Consider the following 22,107-nt stretch of genomic DNA (forward strand, 5'->3'; position numbering starts at 1 on the left):
CGATGACCCTGACCATTCATGTCTAAGCAGACGGAGCTACCAAAATCTGTCATAAATTCACATGTTCTGTGCAGGGTTCGTAAAATATGCTAAAGCAGCCATATTCATGAGCCACGTGACTTCAAAATGGCGTCAAATATTTCTCGTCAAAGAAGTTCATCTGCTCGTACTTTCGATTAGGAATCAATGGTTGTTCCAGTAGAGGGGAAGCCTGTTATATGCTCAGTTTATTCTGCATTCCACTTACTAAACTGCTGGAGTGGTTAAAAGGACGTCATGTCTATATTTACCACGCAGTACGTCGTGCCTAAACTGGCCGAGTGGTTTCACAGTTTTCCCCACATCAATTTGACATTTCAGTTGGCCAATTCCACATTTGAACCAAAGGACGCCAGTTATCAAGAGGTTTGTATTATGGTGATCACTAGTAAATGGTCTTTATTTTCACTGCATTTCAGATCCCTTCTTACAAAACATTAAGAACCACAGTGTAATGACAGCTTTCTATTTTGGTTTTGATTATTGATAAAACCATGAGAGCTTGAGACTACATGTATCACTATCATTGTATGATGCAGATGTAGCCCTGTAGGTCTGAAGACAGTGTCGTGCCATTGGCATTAAAAACTATTATGCCTCTTCTCACAATGGGCTCAGAGTTTTTTCGAAGGTAATTTGGACTGTTGTAAAACGTAGCTTTCTTCGTGACTTTTTATGTCAGTTTATTCATGCATCCCTGAATGATGCTAGTTGATCAAAGTATCCGCAAGTACAGAGGAGACCCTTTTTAAATATTGTGTGTGACAAAAAAACATTTCATACATGCGCATTCGCATGTAGCCTAACCCATAATTACCATATTCATGTGTCTTAAATACTTAAGCATGTCAGAAACACAGTCACATCAATCAAATGTTCTAGTGATATAGACGTCTGACTATGGACTCAGCTAGTTTGAGATTGCACTGACATGAGGTTGGGCAAAATTTTGATTGGCGAAGGATGGCCCCAAACCAACATCAAAGCACACTCTGTTTTAAACTTGATGAAGTCAAATACTTCTCCACAACATTAGTTGTGCAGTCACACATTTGTCTCAACTTTTGGTCTGCTGATTATCAAAAGTGCAACATTCATCAGTTATTTTCAAGGCCACATTATTAAAGATTCTTGATCAGAGTGACCCACTGACAGTTTTGCCAGTCTCGAAATATTTGACAAGGGCAGGTGCATGTAACTGCACCAGGTTTATAAATGGGAGCTCGCACTGATATGTTGTTGATGTAGAGTCATCCTTGGCTGAGCAAAACTTGGCCAAACCTTACACCAGATCAGTTTCAGACTACAGATCCACCATACTGTCTGACAGGAAGTTCAATAGATTTGTATAAGTTTTAAGAGAACCCTGTATGGCTTATACCTGTCTCTCAATCTGTGAGACGTTTGATTTTCAATGTGTACAGTTTCCTGACATTTGGACAAGTTTGCATGCTCTTTGTCGGGTAGATAAATTAGTCCTTCATAAAGTTTAAGCTTACAATCAAAAAAGGCTGTTGTAAATGGGTTGCTGCATGTGTTGATTGCTAACACAGTTCATTGTGGAAATCGTATTCTCGTTAACCTCAGCTTAACAAATTTGAAATCCGTGTAAAACATCAAACCACTGACTGACAAACCACTGTTCATTTACACGTATATTACAGCTTGTTTACAATGATGTCACCCTGGCAGCCACATTTTATGATGAGCCATACCTGTCCGCATCAAGCAGCTGTTATCATTGCGGGATAACGGAAACAATGTTGATTTCAGATTAGGCTAGCCATAAAATCATCAGTAGGTTAAGCCGGTTTGCCGCGGCCTGTCAGATCCTTTTCATTTTTGTATGTTGTGGATCTGATCTCTAACCTAATGTTAGTATACATGTAACTTTTCAGACAGTATACACTTCTTCCAACAATTTGGAGTGATATTTACTGAAATTCCGTAATTTGTGTTATACTTTGGTTTTGATTTGAGTAGCGAATACATATCTTTTGCCAATATCTCTGGTACATGTATAGCGTGCTGAAAGATACTATTGATATTCTGAATTTCTACATTCCTACACTCTCATTTTTCATGGGGCCTTGGTGATGGTTAACTTGTGGGGCAGTTTTTTGAAGTCTGATGTTAATTGATGACTTTTTCTTGCTCCACCATTCTGGTGTATACACATGGGAAAGTTTGTCAGTAGTTTGCTAAAATTTGATGGTTTACTCCAGCCACTCAGTCATTAAATTGACTGCTGCCCGACATAACAAAAAGAAAAACATTCTTGGGTAGCAAGGTGTTTAACAAAACTCACCGAGACAGAGATGAGTCATTGTTTAATTTATAGGATAGAGAATCTTCACTGATTGGCTGATGTGGGAGATGGGCGGATCAAGACTGTATTCCTAGTCTAAGCTGAATTTTGGCACTAAAGGTGCATTTATTCAAGCCTGACCAAGTTGGTATACTTTAACCAAGAAAATCATATCTCATTGTTATCCAATCAGCTTTGATCCTGTATCACTAAGTACTCTTTTGTATTGTTGAAGCTTCTGCTGGATTGTTATATTAAAATATAGTCATGGACGTTTCTATAATTACATGAATACAGCAGGCGAAGATTAGAATTTATGCAGTTAATGCTAAATATCTAGGTGTTTTAATATTTCAGGGTAACATACTTAATACGTGTGTTTGCTTTTTTATTCTAGTCATTAGGATTCTTGGTGGCTCTTCCTGTGTTGTGGCTGGTCCTGACTTTCCTGATTTTCACCATATATTTCTGTGTGCGATGTTGTCGGAAAGAGGAACCTCGAAAAAAAGCCAAAAAAGTGACATGTCTGCAGATAACCATGTTTGTGTTTGTTGTGCTGACTTGGTAAGTTGCCCAAGGCCAATCCTTAATCTGACACATCCCAGATCAAATTGTATACATGGGGTACAGCCAAGCCTTTAATGCTGACTGTGTTTCAATGGAAATAAAATGTTAAACAGCAGTGTTTGTTCATGTACTGGTATCAGTGACAGGCCCACATTCGTTGAACTCAAAACCATGACTACCTGATTTGGTAATGTTTATACTGTGATCTATAAAAGTATGTTATTTATGTATTTACACATGTAATTTTTACATAATTAATATGGAGACATAAACTAAACAGGAGTGTTTTAATATGACATTGAGCAGAGAATCAGTAAAGCATTGGGTCAAGTGCAGTCATTTGACACGCAGTGACATCCATAGATCATCCAGATCGGTTTATTTGAGACGTCCGTTCTGCTGAAACTTATTGTTTTCCAAAGCATGCTTTTCTTGATTATAAAAGGAAACATTGACGCCTCTACACCACCTACATGTATTCTAGGTTACAATTTAAGATGAGTTCATGATATTAGAGCACCAATTGAGATAAACATTCTTTATTGCTACACATAGTTCAGTTCTGTCAGAAGCCGTTTGGGGTTCATATCACACTATGCACACTGTATGGGCTTGACCACACCAAAGGAAAGTTTGCGAGTAACAATAATTTCAACATCAAGACAAAAATTAATTGGGTGCAAGCTGACAATATCGTCAAAAGTAAGGAAAACATGCAAGTATTTTGTAGAATACTTACAATTCAGTACTATAAGGGAAAGCGTCAATGTTTTATACTTGCTCCACTAACTGCTTAAGTTCTAGAAAAATTTACCTGTACCTCAACCTGCCTTCGAACAGATCTTCTGTTTTATTCCGGACCATGCAGTAACATCAACAGCATGGCTTACCTATGTCATTCCAACCAGACCTCGGACCAGTCTAGAAATTAGACAGAAAATTTTCTAATCATCCTCGGATATCCAACAGCAGAAGTTACTTCTTACATTTACAACAACTTCGCTCTTCACCCTATATTGGCTAATTAGCATCAGCCAGGTAAACAAAACATTATCTTCTGTGATTTTTAAAGACTACAAAAACAACCAAATCCACTCACAATTTTCTTATGATATATCATCACTAAGAGAAATGTCTACTGCCACAAAATTTATAACTAGAGTAGTACAAAATCATGTTTTTATATATATATCTCACAGAAATTAGACGTTCAACATACATTTACTAAGAGTGGATAAATTCTTTGATGAATTACTCTCTTACCCTTGAAACTTAAATGCTTAGGTCACAGAAAATTTTGGGGTACCAGTAAAAGTCTACTGTTATAAATTAACAATGTATTTGAATGTTCAGAAGTGTCTCAAATATGGCTTTGTTTTATGGTAATATCTGTGCATTCTGTGAAATATGATCACACCGTAAACACTAATTTCAGAGATTTAAACCAATTTTTAGTCCCACATTGCACATTGCTGACACTCTGGTCATATGAAAGTTAATTAAATATCTTTAATTTTAAGGCCGCTCGTAGAAATAAATTTGTTACACCTTCCCGGGTTTTTTGATACTAAACTTTATTTTCTTTCCTGGCATATGCCACACTCATGTTATTTTTTTTTAGGAAACAAGATAAAATTTAGTATCAAACTCATATGCCCTGGTTAGTGTATAATACCTGATTTGACATGCTGTTATTCGTCAGGAATATGTTACATTCACACTGAAACTATCTCTTAAGGTATCACTATGTCTTGCCTCATTTTTATTATTAGTGAAAATAAACTGTTAGCGTAACAGTGTGAACAGTACATAATTTCAGTGGTTTTGTTCAAGATACTGGCCACTTGCAATAAACCGACTGATCTCCATAATGTATGGTACATGTGACTTTGTATGACAAATTCCTTTCTATCCACAGTGGTTGTGTTGCAGTGTGTTTCTATGGAAATGACGATTCAGACAAGGGAATAATGCAGTTTACACACTCTGTTGAAAATGTCAATAAAACAGTGAATGAAGCAGTGGATAGGGTAAGTTTAGTGGAAAGATAAGCTATTGCAAACAGCAATTATTGTTCTGTCTGATTTCTGTGGAGGGGTATATTTACATACATGTAGATATTGTTACACATCTTGTACTGTTGCTGTGAGACAAATAGTTAAGACATTATCATTTCGGTAGATTTACAGACATTTAACAGACTTGCATGGTTGCTGTTGCTGTCCAGTGAGTGAAGTAAAACTATCCCCCAGTGCATAATGGTTCATTTTCCACTATATCATATTTGAAGAATCAACAAAAATCAGGATACCTTAATCATGTGGACTAAAAAGAAAAGGATGCCTGACTGTGTGTTCCCAATCCGAGAAGTGAAGAATTGTGATCAAATGAGCAATCTGGGGTTGAGTCTGTCTTTTTAAAATGATGAGTGTACATGTATGTGAAGCAAGATCGGAATGTTTTTGTTTAGATCGGGATGTTACAGAAGATCGTACATGACATCAACTCAACAGGCTTGCCTGAACTGATAGAGTCCATCAAGAGGCATGTCAGTAATGAAACGGTGAAGACTAAGGTGGAGTTCATGCTACAGGACTTGAGGAAAATGGCTGATGTCGTGGAGGATGACATGCATGATGTGAAGAACAAGACTTTGATGTTCAGACTGGACAACATCTCTTCTGTCTCTAACGCAGTCGAGTACATCAGGTAATCACAAAATCTGTACAGGAGTGTATGCTGGACACGAGGATAAGTCTGCCACATCCACAACTGTTGGCTTGGACAAAGACTTTGTAGCTTCACCCACTGTCGTTGGTTGTGAAGCCTAAATGACAGCAAGCAGCTGACAGCACTCATGTGGCCACAGTGTAACATTCATTGAAGACCGCTCGTCTTCTGTCAGTATATGTTGTGCATATGTGCATGTCATGTGAGAATGTTTGTCAGTAGCTCTCAAAGATTGGTGGGTTATGCCGGGCAGACCAGTTTCCTCCTGGCCTAAAACTGACCTCCATCGTATAAATGACATATGAGACTATGGTTGTTGAACTTTGTCGGAATGCACACCTGGCTAAGCTCAACTAAAGACGGATATTAAAACATTTTGTCTTTGTTATAGATGGGTGTCTACAATTTGCATATGGTGCTGGAACGTCCTAGCATGTCTCCTTTTCCTGCTGGGAGCTGTGAAAAAGTCCAAAGGATTACTCATTGCGTAAGTATTTGTGTGTGTGTCTGAACTGTTGGCCTTTATTTTAATATAGGCTTTGACTGCTTTAAATCTCCATTCAAAAATCTAGATCTGTCTAATATCTATTTGCTAATGTGTAATGTATGAAAGTCAGTTCTGTATCAGAGTCAATTTCCTCCCACCATAATGCTGACCGCTGTCGTGTGAGTGAAATATTCTTGAATACGGCGTAAAACACCAATCAAATAAATAAATACATACAAACTATGGTGATACGGCTTAGTGTGTATAAAATAAAGTGTGAGTTTGTTCATATTTAGTTTGATCAATCTTCAGTATGCTGAGAAAGTGACAGAAAAGTAGATGCAACTAGTGCTGGCTTCTAGTGAATGTCGCTTTGATACACACTATCCCATTAGCGCGTGTCTCCTGTAGACCAATGCGCGAGCTTTTGATGAATTATGAACTGTATACAACAACGCAATGGCAGCTTAACAGCTGTACATAATACATGTAGTTAATAGCGATTTCTGACCGGCTGCAGAGGGCAATTAAAACCAAAAACATATATACTTTCACGTTCACAAAATTACCAGTCGTTTAAGCGAAATTAAACTCTATACCCAGTTATAGTCGGCATTTAAAATATAAATAATGTCAATGTGGACCAGAAAAAGACACAGTTTTGAGTTTTGGGTTGTAAAAATTTGGACTTCTGTGAATCCCTGTTATGTTAAGAACTGATTTTCAAGTTTTTACAGTTTCATACTTTTAAAACTTGAAATGAGATGATGGTATGAATTATCTCCCCTAGCTCTGTTGTGCTGGGACTGGTTGACCTCATATTTGTGTGGACAGCTGGAGGACTTTATTTGGGAGCATCTGTTGTAAGTTGTTGTGTACATATATTTCCTTTCTGGCCCAGGGAGCACTGGTGCTGAAAGTATAATTACTTAGGCCTTTCACTAGAGGTGTGCTTTTGACACCTATATTTACACTTCTCCAAATAGCTTAAACTTTGTGTAAGTACATGTAAAGTATGATGGCATTAATCAAGGTGTGGTTGATTTTGCTTGGTGTCTCTGTGTGGTTATGTTTATGTGTAGTAGTATGTTTATGTACAGGATACATAACTGCATTTTAGTAAGCAATAATGGAATGACAACATTAGGAGCACTCTTTTCCACGTGAAAATTCCTTGTTTTGTTTATACAAGCTTTTTATTTATTTATTTATTATTTTTTGTCGTAGGGTGCTGGAGATCTCTGTGTCAATCCGGACCCATTCATTGAACAGCAAGCTGACCCTTCTGTAAGAGGTAGGTGTAAAACCCATGTCTAGTCACATGGAATCTCGTAAAACATGACAGGTAGAAGTGTCAGCACAGGTCAGGCCAGTCAGAGTAAAGTGATGTAGTGTATGTGTTGTTGTAATCAGGAGCTGTGTCTGTTCTGTCACAAGACTCTTATTGTACGAATAACCAAGTTGGGTCAGCTACATGCCAGAAGCTTGTATTCCAGAGGAGGTAATTTGCTTGATTGGGGCAGCCTTTTTATGTGTGCGTCTGGCACACATGAGAATGTATTACATGTATATGAAAATTTATAAACCCATAAATGGGAAGTAGCAAATTCTATTGAGTCTTTTATGTTCAAAATGGGAATGTGTTGATGCTGTTTGTTGTTTTGTGATAGAATAATATTACTTTTGTTTAGTATGATGTTGTGTTTATTGTCCTTCTCAGGTATCGTTCATCAATATCTTACCTTTTCTAGTGAAGACCCCTTCTCCGAGGGTAAAGCCTGGACATTTGTGTCTCTCTACTCCAGAGTATTTTGTGGCAAACCTAAAGCGATTATTTACAGTTTTCATGTGTTGTTTATGCAATTCAGTTATGGATCATGGAAATCCTAACTGTAAATATTGTACTCTATTCTGTCAGCAAACAGAGGCAGCTACCACAGCAGTTACTACAGCCAACGGTACAGTAACGAGGGTGTTACAGCTTGTTGCTCCCTACAATATATCAAAGAAGGTAAGTAATTTATAAGTCACCCCTTCTACCCATCTTATTTTATATTACAGCTGATGGAAATTATAAGAATGTGACTAAAGTGCGCAATGAGCATTGACGGTTTTGGTAGTCTTGAAGTATCTGGTAATTTATTGTTTTATTTCAGGGTGTTTATCAGATATAAGTTCAGTGGATTCCCCTGGGCCCTGCCTGGTTTCTTGGACCTACCAACCTGACAACTCTTTAATTAAATCAAATTTCAGTATGGTATACAATACCAGTCAACTAGAAAATAATTATAATTAGTATTTAATAAAATATTTTTAGTGAAATTGATTGCATAAAAACAATTTCACATATATGAAGCAATATAAACTACCTGTGGTATATGTAATATGTCTTATCTGTATTGTGCCTCTTTTCTGAATGATAACGTAAATAATTCATGTTTTCTTTTCCCTTAGATTAATAGACCTGTAAAGTTTGTGAGAACTAATCTGAAATTTGCACTGAGTAACATAACCAGAGTCAGTGCCCTCATCAGCTGTAAGAATATCCATTGACAACTATGTAGATGCCCTGCATGGATTTTGTCATCGTGCACTGTAAGTCCTGTACTTCCATCCATTATGCTATCAATTCTTATTCAAAACCATTGTCCCTAGCTATACATGTGTACATACTGTGTCTGAGAGCTAAAAACAGTGTGGCTCCAAAAAGGTGAAAATTGGAAGAAAGTGAATTCTAAATGTAAGAAAATCATAGAAATCTCGAAAATAAAGCCTTTCTGAATTTTATAATCTTGTGTAAGCTTGAGAACAATAGTCTAGCATTAGAATACTACAAAAGTCACCATCAGTGGTCACAGAATGTCAATGTTTTAAAAACAAATGGAAGTTTTTATTATGTCAGAATATGCCTCTGTTGATTAAGTGTAGAGTTTTCTGTGATGCACTACATTGTATATAGTAGATGATTTTATTCTGTCAGTTTTATCTATATTTTATGTGTACTGTATACACATGTAAATAACTTTTGTGAATGTGTGTAAGCATGAGGGACTCAGTTGATCTCCCTCACAAAATAAAATATTATTATTATTATAGTGGTATAATTGTTTGTATTTAATTTAGTACACAGTAAAACACCAATAATTTCATGGAATCTTCATCAACTAATTATCCCCCACCCTGCAGTTATGTGAAATTTGATTATTAATAATTCACATGTATATTGTCACGATTTTTCATGAACTACAACAGCTCTAGCAATCAGTTCATGAAAAATTCTATGATATAGTAATATAGGCAGTTTTATGTATTGGGTGTTTGTGTTTGGCAGGTTTGGGTTTGCTCTCATGTTGGTGGGTACTGGAGCTGTGGGTCTTATGGTGACTGTGCTTGTATGTCTGGCATCTAAGGCATGGCCACACTGCAGCAAGAAGTGAGTAGTGACTTGGGCAGTTATACTGCTCTGCAGTTTTTGTCATTTATACCCAACTTTAACTGTGAGGTCTTTGTACTACAGTCATCTAAATTACCCGTAAGCTGCATAAGTGAAGTATGATTAGCCAGTGGGACATCATTTTCAGAATTCTCAAAGTGGAGCAGAACCCTCACATTCAGAACAAGGGCTTTTAATAGTCATTTGATGAGTTTGTTGCCCTGTTGCTTCTCACTGATGTATTCATGTACTCATAGGCTGTAGGTTGTATTAAATTATGTTGTCTGTTACAAATTCAAATTCGAGGCGACATCCAACAAAATGTGAGTGATGTCTTGGGGTAAGGTTCATTGGTTCATTACAGTGAGTAGCCCATGATATAAGATGGATGTCAAAATTTGGGCCAACCAGCCAAGCAGTTATAGCAGTTCAACCTTAGGGCAGCTAAAATGTTTAACACAGCTCTAATCTCGGAGGTTTCAAATGTCTTGTCAAAGGAAATGTTGATTGAAGATGGTTCATTGCCTTGGTTTCTGTCCATAGACGAGGGTATTATCCAGTAGATGACACAGACCCATTCCTGCCACGCCCACCTCCGTACAACGGCTACGGCACCATGCCCGGAGGAAGTATGAGCAGCATACCTGGCAATGTCTCCAGGGCTGACGTCACGTGAGTTTTCCGCCATCATAAAGCATGATTTAGTCACATTTATTCCTGTTTTTTTCAAACATTCTTCACCTATTTACAGTGATTCTGTGAAGTGTTAATGTTTAATGTCCATCAGATCTGTATTTTCACTTGTGGTTAACCAGTAAATCCCTATTTGCTAATATAATTCCTCTAGTGGTACAATAGAATCTTTAATTTATAATTTGCTACTGAAAGGAAAGATATACAGCTGATGTAAAGTAAATTCTCATCGTACTTTTGTTTTAGTCTTCAAATTACCCAGTTTTACTCTGATGCATTGTTTTTTGACTCATTGCGCAGGATCACTGGTGACATAGGTGAATTGATATATTCCACCATTGCACTACGAGGTTTACAATTGTTTAAATGAGGCCAATTTTGTCATCATTTAGTCTCAGCTCATTGGTTTAAATCCTCACATTACTCATTCCTGTCATATGTGTTGCTGTTGTTGTTGTTGCTGTTGTAAAAATGGAAGTTCTGGCTGTATTTTGGTGTCAACATTTACTGCAATGTACAGTATTGATATTATATATGTATACATATATATATGTATATACTGTGTGTGCATTTTGATCTGGGTAGCTGCACTTGAGAATGTGTCTGAACAACTGTTGCAAGACTAACCCATACTGTGTGTAGCCCATACTTTGCCATACCACCTGAAGGCCCTTCTCAGTCTGTCCATTTATTTCAACTTCATTTTTTTTTTCATGGAATTTCAAATGACATGTCCAAGTAATATGTATCCCTTTTCATTTAGCCTAGCGCAATTTCTCATTTCACGCATATTTTTATTATTTTACTTCTCATTTATATTTATGTAGTACAATGTCTCTTTTAGAAACTGTATTTATCTTTATAGAGTGAAGTGTTGCAAAGCATCAGATGGTTTCTTCCCCTCGTTTTATTTTATTCTAGCATATTTAGTTACTGTTGTCCTACGTTATAGAATCTGTAGTTCTTAGGGCAAGAGTGTAAGGCCTTTTGAGGAGTGTTTGCTTGCATTATTTGGAGTAAAGTTTTGTATCTTTTTTTCCTATTTGTATGTAGTGTTCCAGCACTCTCTGGTCCTGTTGTTCTGGGTAATCGTAACGCACCACTGTGAAGTGTGCGAATGAACATGGCAACTTCTTTGTTCTTTATATTTTGGTGTTTATTAGTCTTGCATCAACAGGCTCCACTTCAGGGAGCAACTTCTTTCTTTTAAAGTAAATTGCCTAGCATGAGCACATGAAATGTACTCCTTGAATAGCAGTGGTGATGACAACTCCTTTTGTCATTCAAGCCTTTGTCTGATTGCATGTTGTTCATAGACTTGTAGATTTCATCTTCCATTCATCATTTTGGACATTATCATTTTGTCATCTAGACTGAAAAATTTATGGTGTCCCAATAAAAGGGAACAAAACCAAATAATAAGTAAACCTTCCAGGTTGTTGGCTATATTGATTGATTATAGGTGAACATTGTTATATCCAAGAGACCCTTTTTGCTTTTTTGTCACTTTGTTTTTCTTTTTCGCTTTACTGTGTTCCAGTGTACTGCATAATATAACTTTCCCATGATTATTAAAGTAAACTTGCACAAAAACTCAGCACAAAATTTGTCAATTTAGCGTCAGTGGATGAGACTGGTGTATATAAGTGCCATCCCCTACATGCAACGCTGCCAAGATGATGAGACGGATGTATGGCCTCTGCTTCGTGGCTGTATGATATATTTTCTCTCTTCTCTCTCTAGGTTTCCACCTCCCTCAGAGGTCCACCTTTATGAGAATGTAGACAGGTAGGCTTCAGCTGTTAATAGCCCATCAGGTTCAGTCAGGGCTCATGTCTTGCAACAGTTGTTGGACTGTATTTTTAGTATACTTCGTAAGCGTTGTTGTGATGTGCTGGGCCACTGGGGGAACACCTGTGTGCAATGGCTAAACCTTTGCTTGTCCGCTCCTTGGTGGTAGTTTGATGTGTTGCTGCATTACAGCTTTTGGTACTCACGACTTACACGCAAGCCTAGACATTTCAACATTCCGTTTTTGTGTGTCAGTTCTCTGTTTTTATTTTCTTGTTCGATGAGAACAATGTTTGATCCACAGAATTGGGATGAGTTTCTTTAAAACAAGCGAAAACTGACAAAAATTTTGTGGCGATACCCAATCAAGTGTATCAGGTGTGCCGCATTACCATTTTTTTTTAAATGGACAGACAAGATGAGGGCTTAAATAAAGGTCATGAATAACCAGAACATAATCAGACCAAGTCCCCCTCACATCCCAGCATATCTGATGTGCAGGATGAGGTTTCTGTGAGTAAAGGCCTAAGGGCCATGAGGTGTCACTTCCACATAGTGTGGCACAGACTATTACTCCAGAGAGTTATGTACAGAGTGATAGGATAATCACCCTCCCATGTTGATTACATTGGTTGGCTTTCAAAAAAATGTTTCCATAAGGTGGGGTGGAGGTTACAGAGGACACATGGCAAGATTCTCATTTACTTCAAGATTCAAGATTTACTTAAAAGCACTCAATGCAGCTTAGACGTCTAAATAAACCTATAGCGATGCAAAGAAACTAAAATATGACAGATCCAATTTTTCTGCCAAAGTGCAAGTCTCTCAAGGAGCATATTTTAGAAATTAGGGTGCATTTATGGACTCCAGTGTTGCAGTTTTCATTAAACTGTAAGAGTGAGACATAAGCACACACAGGGATGCTTCTTGTCTTCTATGGCAAGAACAATATTTTGTATGTGAGCATGCCAGTAAATGTAATTCTGAGTGTGACACCTCCTCTGAAGAAATTGGAATGTTTACTACAATTTTGATTTTATGTGTATAGATTTAGTCCTTTTTAAGTTAACAGGAGCTGACAAAATAGACATGACCTTATTCCAAGATGATTAAGGATACTCACTTTCACGTTGTATTAAGGAGCACACACCTTCCCACCAGAAATCAAAGGCCAGAGATTGCAGCAGGTTGTTACCCAAGATAGCCTTTTTCATTTTTCTGTCGTATTCTTTATGAAGAGTGATTCTGTTGTAGCTTTTAGTTTTGTCGTCATTTTTGTCTTCTATTAATGTTATGTTTTCCATGGGCTGAATTGCAGTGTCTATCCTAACAGTTCAGCCTTTGACTCCGATATAGAAGTCCTGCCTCTCCGCGGGCCCCCTTCCGATTCACCACCTCCCTGCGTAAGCATGTTTATCTCTGTCTACATGTACAGCAGTCACAGACGAAGACTTGATAAGCCTCAAATCTATGCCAAGTTTTGATATATATTTATGTACATTTATATCCCTCAGTGTCTTGTGTATAGCCTCCAGTGTCTTGAGACATAGCCTGAGTTCTTCCACGTGTATATATTGTCATCGTTACACCTGTATATATTACCATGTATGGTTCCTCTGCTACAGTGCATGCTCAGTCTTATTGTCTGTGGGTAATCTGTTACCAATTCACATACGGCTAATTATTGATGACATGTTACATTAAGTTTTTGCTTCGGTTTGAGGGTTGACGTCAATCAGTTTGTGTCTGCTTTGGTACGGTACTGTTATTCCATTCCCTTCCATATGACATCATGTCTACGGTAGAGCTTGGCGCCACTTGCCTGTTTTGATAATGAGACTGAAGGTGTAGAATAAGACAGATGAATATTGACTTATTGATACATCTGGTCTTGTTTCAGTACACTTACATGGAACAGTACAGCAATCTGGGACGCCCCATTGGACAGCCAGGACACGCGTCCCAGAGCCATACGGGATGAGAGTCGCTGGCAGGAGGATGAAATATGACCCACCTCTCCTTAACCCTACATGATTTTCTTAATAATCAGGATATTCATATTGTGGTATTCATCTTCCCGATTTCTAGACTCCTTGAAGGTCGCCATGGTAGACGGACATATTAGCGTGCCTTGTCTCTAGAATGCAGTTGTTAAGCCGGACTTACGGAGGTTGTTAGTTGTAAAAGTGTGCGCACATTACTGATCATAACTGTGGTTACTGTTGATTGTTAACGTTTTCTATTTACTATAAATGCAGTCCTCGTGCGAAAGAGTATGTTTGATTCCTTTGATCTTTATCATTGTATATTAACTATGAACTACTTCTTGTTACATCGAATGAATCACTTTTACACCTTTACTTTTATTGGCATGACATTTTTGACAGTCTTTTTGGTTTTTTTTATACGAGGATATTGTTTCATGACTTTGAATGATTTGATTATTTACTTTCAATGTGTCTACATGCAGTATGTACATATATATGTGAGCCGTGGAGAGCTTAAGCAGACCTTCACTATGACTGTGCAGCTTGACAACTGGACATGTACGACTGATTATGTTCTGTTGATGTGCAGAACTTATCAAGCTGCTGATGTATAGTTTATCTATATTTAGGCAAAGAATTGCTTAATTCCCCGATCGCTATCCGTTCCTAATTTTTCTGCCTTGTTGACCTAATCTTTTAATTTTTCTTTTTATTACATTTGTTACAGTGAGCAAAAGGTGCACTGAGAAAAGTATGAAAATGTTCACTGCATGAATTTTTTCCAAGGAAAGGAACAAAGTAATTTTTTTTCAAGAAAGATTCCAGCCAAATGCATATCCAGTGATACCTAGGCATTACTGGTTTTTATTCACTTCGTACAACTTTATAAAACTGGCAGAAGAAAAAAAATAAAAATGGCGCCACCTGCACTGTTTTTCAAAAAGTCAGAGATGGAAACTAAGGATTTTTTTGTGGTGTTGGCTCTGATTACGTCATATGTTTTAAATGTACATCAGTTTGATTGCATAACATATAACATTTCACAATGGGTTACATGTATTTTGCACATGTGCACGGGGGAAAGTCAGTTACTGGTAGTTTTGGGGTATGATAAGGCTGTTTTGTGCACGTCTGCAGTTGTGACCTGGGGTCCAGCTGACTTGCTGTTGGCTGTCAGACATTGGGAGCTCATCCATGGCATGGACTTGGGAGGGTACGGCTTACACTATATAGCTGTCTCTTACTACTCTTTCATATATGTAGGGAGGGAAAGAATGGCATGACAACATAAATATATAAAATATATGTCACATTTTTTTTTATAATTGGATACAGTATTAAATATTTCCAATGCACATGCTGTGTTTTTGCTTTTTTTTTTTTGAAAATAGATTTTGTAAATATATGTAATTATAATACTACCAAAAAAAAAAACTCTTTTCTTTCAGCTTTTTGCGCATGGAGAAAATGTACTACAGATGATTTAGTGAGATATGCTGAAGATTTTGAGTTGGGAAAGAGTGAGTGAAGTGCTACACGACATTGTTAATTTATCATATGTTTTATAGGCCTAGTCATCAGGATGACAGTTATAAAGGTTTGTGTCCAAGAGTGGAGGTGGGGTTGTCACAGATAGAAAGTTTGTGAGATATAAGTGCAATAATAAATGATTTAGAGTAGCTTTGCTTAGCTTCTATTAGGAGATAGAAACAGTTCACATCTTTATGTATGACAGGTACATGTAAGACTGTTGATGGTCCTCACAAGTAACTGATTATCATAGAAACCAGAAACATGCTGGTGATCAGTCATAGCCTGTAAACACAATATGTCAGCCATGACCCGCTCAATATCAGACCAAATTTGACTACTTAATTTACATTGTTTTGTGACACGTTAATCCATTGGCTTTGTCTTGTCTCATCTGATACTTACAGCAGAAGGAAGTATAAGATATTTTTAGATTTTATTATTCTGCTAATATCAGTGACTCAAAGATTTTGTGAGATACAAAGCTTTTTGTCACTCTGAAGGATTAATGGTCTCCTGTCTCCTGTTCTTCCCCATATTAATTTTCACGTCAAGTTCGAAACTCTCAGCCCAAATTTCTGTGAGTCTCCATGACATGTTTACATCCCACTTTTATATACTTGAAGAAATTTGTATACCTTTAGCCTGGCTAGTGTGCTACATGTATATTCATTATGAACCATTTTAAAATAGGCTCCAACTGATACCAACAAACATCAGATTTCTAGACTGGTGCATACTTGTATATGGTTTCTGACTGTTATTGACTGTTGACTGCACTAGTGTAGAGCTGTTATTTTGTTACTCTATGATGACCATACCCGTTGTGAATCATTGTGAAGTTCTGTTGTTGTTTTTTTGATAGTATCAAGAGACCATACTATCCCAGGGCACACTTTCAAACCATTTTTTGATAACTATTCTTGTAAATCACATCTCTGCATGGCGCTATAACCAATTTTTTAAAAAACTTAGAAGAAATTTCATTTACGGTGTGTTGTGAAAGTCACTGCAAACCAGTTGCGAACCAGTATAGAGCTATGTTTTTTTCCTGTACAGAGAGACCATACCAGTTGTGAACCAGTGTAGAGCTATGTTTTTTTTCCTGTATAGAGAAACCATAGCAGTTGTAAACCAGTGTAGAGCTATGGTTGGTTGGCTGTATAGAGAAACCATAGCAGTTGTAAACCGGTGTAGAGCTGTGGTTGGTTGGATATATAGAGAGACCATACCAGTTGTAAGCCAATGTAGAGCTATGGTTGTTTCACTGTACAGAGAGACCACACCAGTTATAAACCAGTGTAGAGCTATGGTTGGTTGGCTGTATAGAGAAACCATAGAAATTGTAAACCAGTGTAGAGCTGTGGTTGGTTGGATATCTAGAGATACCATACCAGTTGTAAACCAATGTAGAGCTATGGTTCTTTGACTGCATGGAGAGACCACACCAGTTATAAACCAATGTAGAGCTATGTTTGTTTCACTGTACAGAGAGACCACACCAGTTGTAAACCAGTGTAGAGCTGTGGGTTTGTTTGTATTTTTGGCTGCAGTATCGCAAGAAGCAAAACAGAGTAGAGGAGGAAAATAATGTTTAGTCATGCATTATGCTTGCATGTGTAATAACCATTTACATCTACCAGCTGTCTAGTAGAAAAATTATTGTAGACTTTTCCAGCTGCTCAGATTTGATTTAGTTTTCTTTACCATATCAAAAGTCTGATGGATGCTCAACTACACAGCAAGTACAGATCACAGATGTATAAATATAAATATATATATGTAAACCATAGGGCAAAATCAAATTGAAGCAGTCACAAGGAGTTGCTTATTGCATTTTATATATTATTTGTCAGTGTGTTACTACATCAAAGCAATTGTGCTTGCATGTTGAGATAGAATCATCCAAGCCTGTGTGGACATTTTAAGTCAAAATTTGAAATGTTATTTTGAGTCTTGAACACTTAATGAGGTTTGCTCTGATAAATTTTTCTGAATTTTTACTTTCTGAACCAAAGACAAAGATTAAAAAAAAGTTTTAATGTTGATGTCAGACCAGAATTCAACAAAAATATTCAAGACAAGGTAAAAATTTCAAACTGTTGACTTCAGTTTTGACATATGTTTCACTGTAATATACTAAATGTAAGACTCACAAATAACTCCATGTGAAATAATTTTGGCCATGTTGACGTTCATTTGTGTGTGAATGTGAAAATTAACCTCACTTCATGTGTACTCATTTGTGTGCACATGCAGACTTCCTTGATGCGCCAAACTCTAACAAGACAGTATTTTCTCAAAGTTTGTCATTTATGTGATAAGTGCGTGTGTAGCAGCAGACCCTGACATACATGTGCTACTGCAGAATTGCAGAGTTCTTTTCTGCTCTCTGTTGATGTGCCGTACAGAACCAAAAGAGGCTTCATGTGACAAATTGGCATGTGTAGCTCATCATGTGCTTAAGATGGTATAAACTACATTTAATACTCGACCCACATTTGTTACGTGCATGTGTAACTGTCAGTGTGAAGAAATTTGACTAACCAGTAACGTATGATACATGATCACTCACTGTCAAACACAGCGAGCATTTTCCAATTAGACTGGAGAATGGAGTTAGTGATTTGTTGATTATATATGTAGACACTATGTAAGTCGGCTCAGAAAGCATATGTGTGAAAACAGTTCATGTGCTGTCTATGAACACAGTTCATGTGCTGTGTATAAACAGTTCATGTGCTTTCTGATGGGGTTGAGAACTGCTATAGCATATATACCAATGGTGCTTCATTTACGCTGGTTACTGAGAGCTGGTTGACTCTCCAGTAACAAACAGCCAGTCACATCTCTACATTATAAGACCTGCTCATTTGACTGAATGAATACCTTCTACAGTTATGCATCGGTATTTAAATACAAGATGCTTAAATGTTTGTTCGGGATTGTCATCCATTTATAAGCAGCATCTTTAGGCTAATCATTTCTTCTTTTCATTTATTTATAAATGATTTGATGTACTAAAACCTCCAAAATCTTTGTATGTTTAGCAGTGGGAACAATCTACATGTATGGAGGAACCAGTGTAGGTGTTTATGACAGCAAATTATAGGTGTATGTTTGTGCAGGATGCAAGAACATACATGCAATCTTACTGATCATATTAACAGATATGTACAATGCACAGCATTCAATACTAAGGCATGTAATACGTATGTGTATGGGACAGAGATCCATGAGATTGTCACTCGTTCCTTCCATACAGCTTAAGCTTTGTTTGTAGCTCATACTTAGCTAACAGTGCAGTTCTCATATGGCTAACTTGTTGAGGATATTACAGTGAATGTACCTGTCTATGTTGCTGCTGTATTTGTATGGATTTATCCTGGTATGTCTCTGACAGTGATAATAATGGCAATACTAACATGACAGTTATCATTATAGTCACTTGTACATAGAATTCTATACTATTCTTTACATTGTATTTTAATCGTATTTACTCTCCGCATATGGTTGGTTTTAACATCATATGATAATCAACATATTTAAATACATATTGCATACATGTTTGTAACTTTTTTCTTTTTTTTAATTTTTTGTTCTTTTCACTGGACATGACATACCCATGCACATATGATATATTTTCTCTTTTTTTTATTTCTTTAAGGTGATTTGACATTTTTTGTCATTTATTTATCAACATAGTTGACTCTCCCTTATAAACATGTGGATTTTTGCATACCTTCTGGATACCTTTCTTCACTGATCATTTATATCAGTAGAAAAGATTTGCATGTGATTGAGATGTAGCCGACCTGTATTACCCTGTATAACCATTCCATTCTGCTAGTAGTGCAGGGTGAGTTGTGTTTAGTTGTGTACCTTCAATACACATGTATCAGTGGTCAGGGACTTATCACAGGAGTTGTCCTATTTTTGGGTCAAAGATGTCACCGTGAGAAGATACATTGTAGCACAGCTGTTGTCCTATTAGTAGGTCATGCATGCCTGGCTGATCAGACAACATTGTAACACAGGAGTTTCTATTCTGGCTCATACACCTGTATCACTGATCAGATATATTGTACCACAGATGTCCCATTTTATGGGTTATACAGCTGTCTTGCTGGGCAGATACATTGTAGCACAGATGTCCTATTTCTGAGTCAGGGAGAAGCCTTGCTGATCAGATAATTTGTAATGCAGTGGTCCTATTTTATTTGTTATACAGAAGTCTTGCTGATCAGATACATTGTAGCACAAGAATCTTGCTGGTCACACACATGGAAATGTGTGAATATTTCTGAACACACTGCCTCTTTTCTGCATCATTCCACCAGTACACATGTACCATGTCCTAATGCCATAGGCAGTGCAAAGCTCAAGGATGTACGTTCATGGTTTTCACTCAATACTTTGAGTACTGACCATGTGTTTATGAAATATTACACTATGTAAAGTTACAACTTCCTGAAGTCATTGTTATAAATGTGTATAAAGCTTCATTATCAAATGTACTTGTAGTGCATCTGAACCAGTCACATTAGCAGCAATGCTATACAATGTCATTGTCTGAATCATTTCAGTGAAGTTATACCTTTATCTTTACTTTGATTTTTATATTTCTCTAAATAACATGTAAGATATAATTTTTTTAATTACTTTAATTAGGCTCTTATTGAGAAACAATATTAAACACATGTTTAATATGTGCTGTGGATACATTTCAGGTTGGCTCAAAATTTTATTTTTTTTCTTTAATGACATTTTATAAATGAAGATATCAGTTCTAATCTTGTCGACGAAGTCATTCCAGTTGTGACATTGTTAAATTTGATATTACAAACCAAAAGGCAAGTTTTGATCTTTTCATATATTTCAAATTTGACAAGGGAATTAGATTTTTATATTATTAGATTCTTTAGCATAGGGTGATTGTCCTAACTGTCAGGTAGGATATGCCAGGTGCATGTGGTTGATTCAGTCATCAGCCGATAGCAGCATAGCTCTTTTTCTGACTGTTCTGATATTATTGAAGTTACTTGAACAAGAACTGGTGGACATGTTGACAAAAATCACATTGCAGAGTTTTTTGTAGAAATGCGTTACATTTCCCCAATATTGTTATAGGGCAAAGAGTTAACAAGTTTCATGTTTATGTGCTTTGTTTACAATAAAATGTGTTTTGCCAAGCATGAAAACCTTAACATGAGCAGTATTTGTGTATGTAATAAAGGATTTGCTATCAATCTTCAAGCTTTTTCAGTTTTTTCTTAAATAGCCAAGCACTCTAAACGAATGGAGATGACACGATAGTGTACAATTGTATATTCATCATGATTGACAAAGGCTTCAAAATGGCTAAAGGTTTTTTATAGAAATATCCTGATTAAAGGGATATGGAGTTGATGGATAAAGACCAGTTACACATATGGCCACTGTTAATGTATACATGTATTTTCGTCATCATAATAGTTTAAAATTCAACACAGACTATACAAGTCTTTGGTGTTAAAATTTGATTTCATAGTCAATGAATATATTTCTCAGAGTAGTTCTTGACCATTCGGTATAGATTCTGCATCCTACAAAGAATGTGTTTTCATAGTACGACAGAGGACATACAACTTACATGTAGGTAGTGCCACCATGATATTGGTTGGTCAGTTTCATGTTTCTTGATGGTAATCATTTTGATCAATTTTAGCTTGTCCATGATTGATATCTTCAGCATTGCGTCCATGAAGTCAAGCTGTAGATTTGGACAGCTAACTCATGACAGAAGAGGCAGTGTTCAAATCCATTTCCAGCTGAAATACTTCATGTCAGATATTCATGTATCTAGTATGGTAGAGTGGTTTTCGAACCCAGGAACATCCTTCACAGATTTCTTAGTATTCTTTTCTGTAAAATCAATATGAAGTTCATAAAAATGACCTTGGTTTCATGAACTTTACTTTTGCCATGCATATTAGTATGTGGTATACCAGACCATGGGGTGGAACATTGTGACCACTTGTTGATAACTGTGGAACTTGTGTGTACAACTGGGCGTGTGGTGTGGTTCAGTGATAAGATGTGTGACTCCATCACAAGGAACATGAGTTTTAAATTCAATCCTGGCCTTGGACGGTGAATTTTTGAATTCTCCACACTCCTTTTTTTCTGGGGCTTTCATGACAATAAAGTGGTTGATAAAACTTGTGGGACCATTTGTGCAATATTGCATTCATTACAAACTACTTTTCATCCAGTGTGTGTGAAATAAGGAAAATGCTGTTGGTAACTTGAAAATGGTCAATCGTTTACCTAAGGCCTTAGCTCTGCCAATAATATGAACTACCACTATATGTAAAACAAATTCTTGTATATGGCATTAAACAACAATTAAATAAACTGTAAGCACAAGCAGATTACAAGTATCCCGGTTAATACTGCTCTCATGCAGAAACGCTTGTCCTTCCATCTACTATCAGTTTGACAGATTTATATGGTTTGTTTAGGGTAGGTTGATGTGCGAAGAACACTTAGTTGCTGTCTG

General features: G+C 36.8%; 1 protein-coding gene across 1 annotated transcript; it reads left to right on the plus strand.

Moving 5' to 3' along the window:
- The first annotated feature begins 23 nt into the window (after nucleotides 1–23).
- LOC135471141 (protein tweety homolog 2-like) lies at nucleotides 24–20,817 on the plus strand. Its single transcript, XM_064750266.1, has 15 exons — nucleotides 24–405; nucleotides 2,745–2,911; nucleotides 4,833–4,944; nucleotides 5,385–5,623; nucleotides 6,036–6,131; nucleotides 6,922–6,994; nucleotides 7,359–7,425; nucleotides 7,852–7,899; nucleotides 8,048–8,142; nucleotides 8,586–8,634; nucleotides 8,666–8,726; nucleotides 9,463–9,564; nucleotides 10,108–10,236; nucleotides 13,367–13,451; nucleotides 13,949–20,817. Exons 1-15 carry the CDS (start codon nucleotides 277–279, stop codon nucleotides 14,027–14,029), a joined length of 1,533 nt encoding a protein of 510 aa, XP_064606336.1. The 5' UTR covers nucleotides 24–276; the 3' UTR covers nucleotides 14,030–20,817.
- Nucleotides 20,818–22,107: the final 1,290 nt, after the last annotated feature.

The sequence above is a fragment of the Liolophura sinensis genome, chromosome 1 (assembly GCF_032854445.1).
Source record: "Liolophura sinensis isolate JHLJ2023 chromosome 1, CUHK_Ljap_v2, whole genome shotgun sequence".
NCBI classification, from domain to species: Eukaryota; Metazoa; Mollusca; class Polyplacophora; order Chitonida; family Chitonidae; genus Liolophura; species Liolophura sinensis.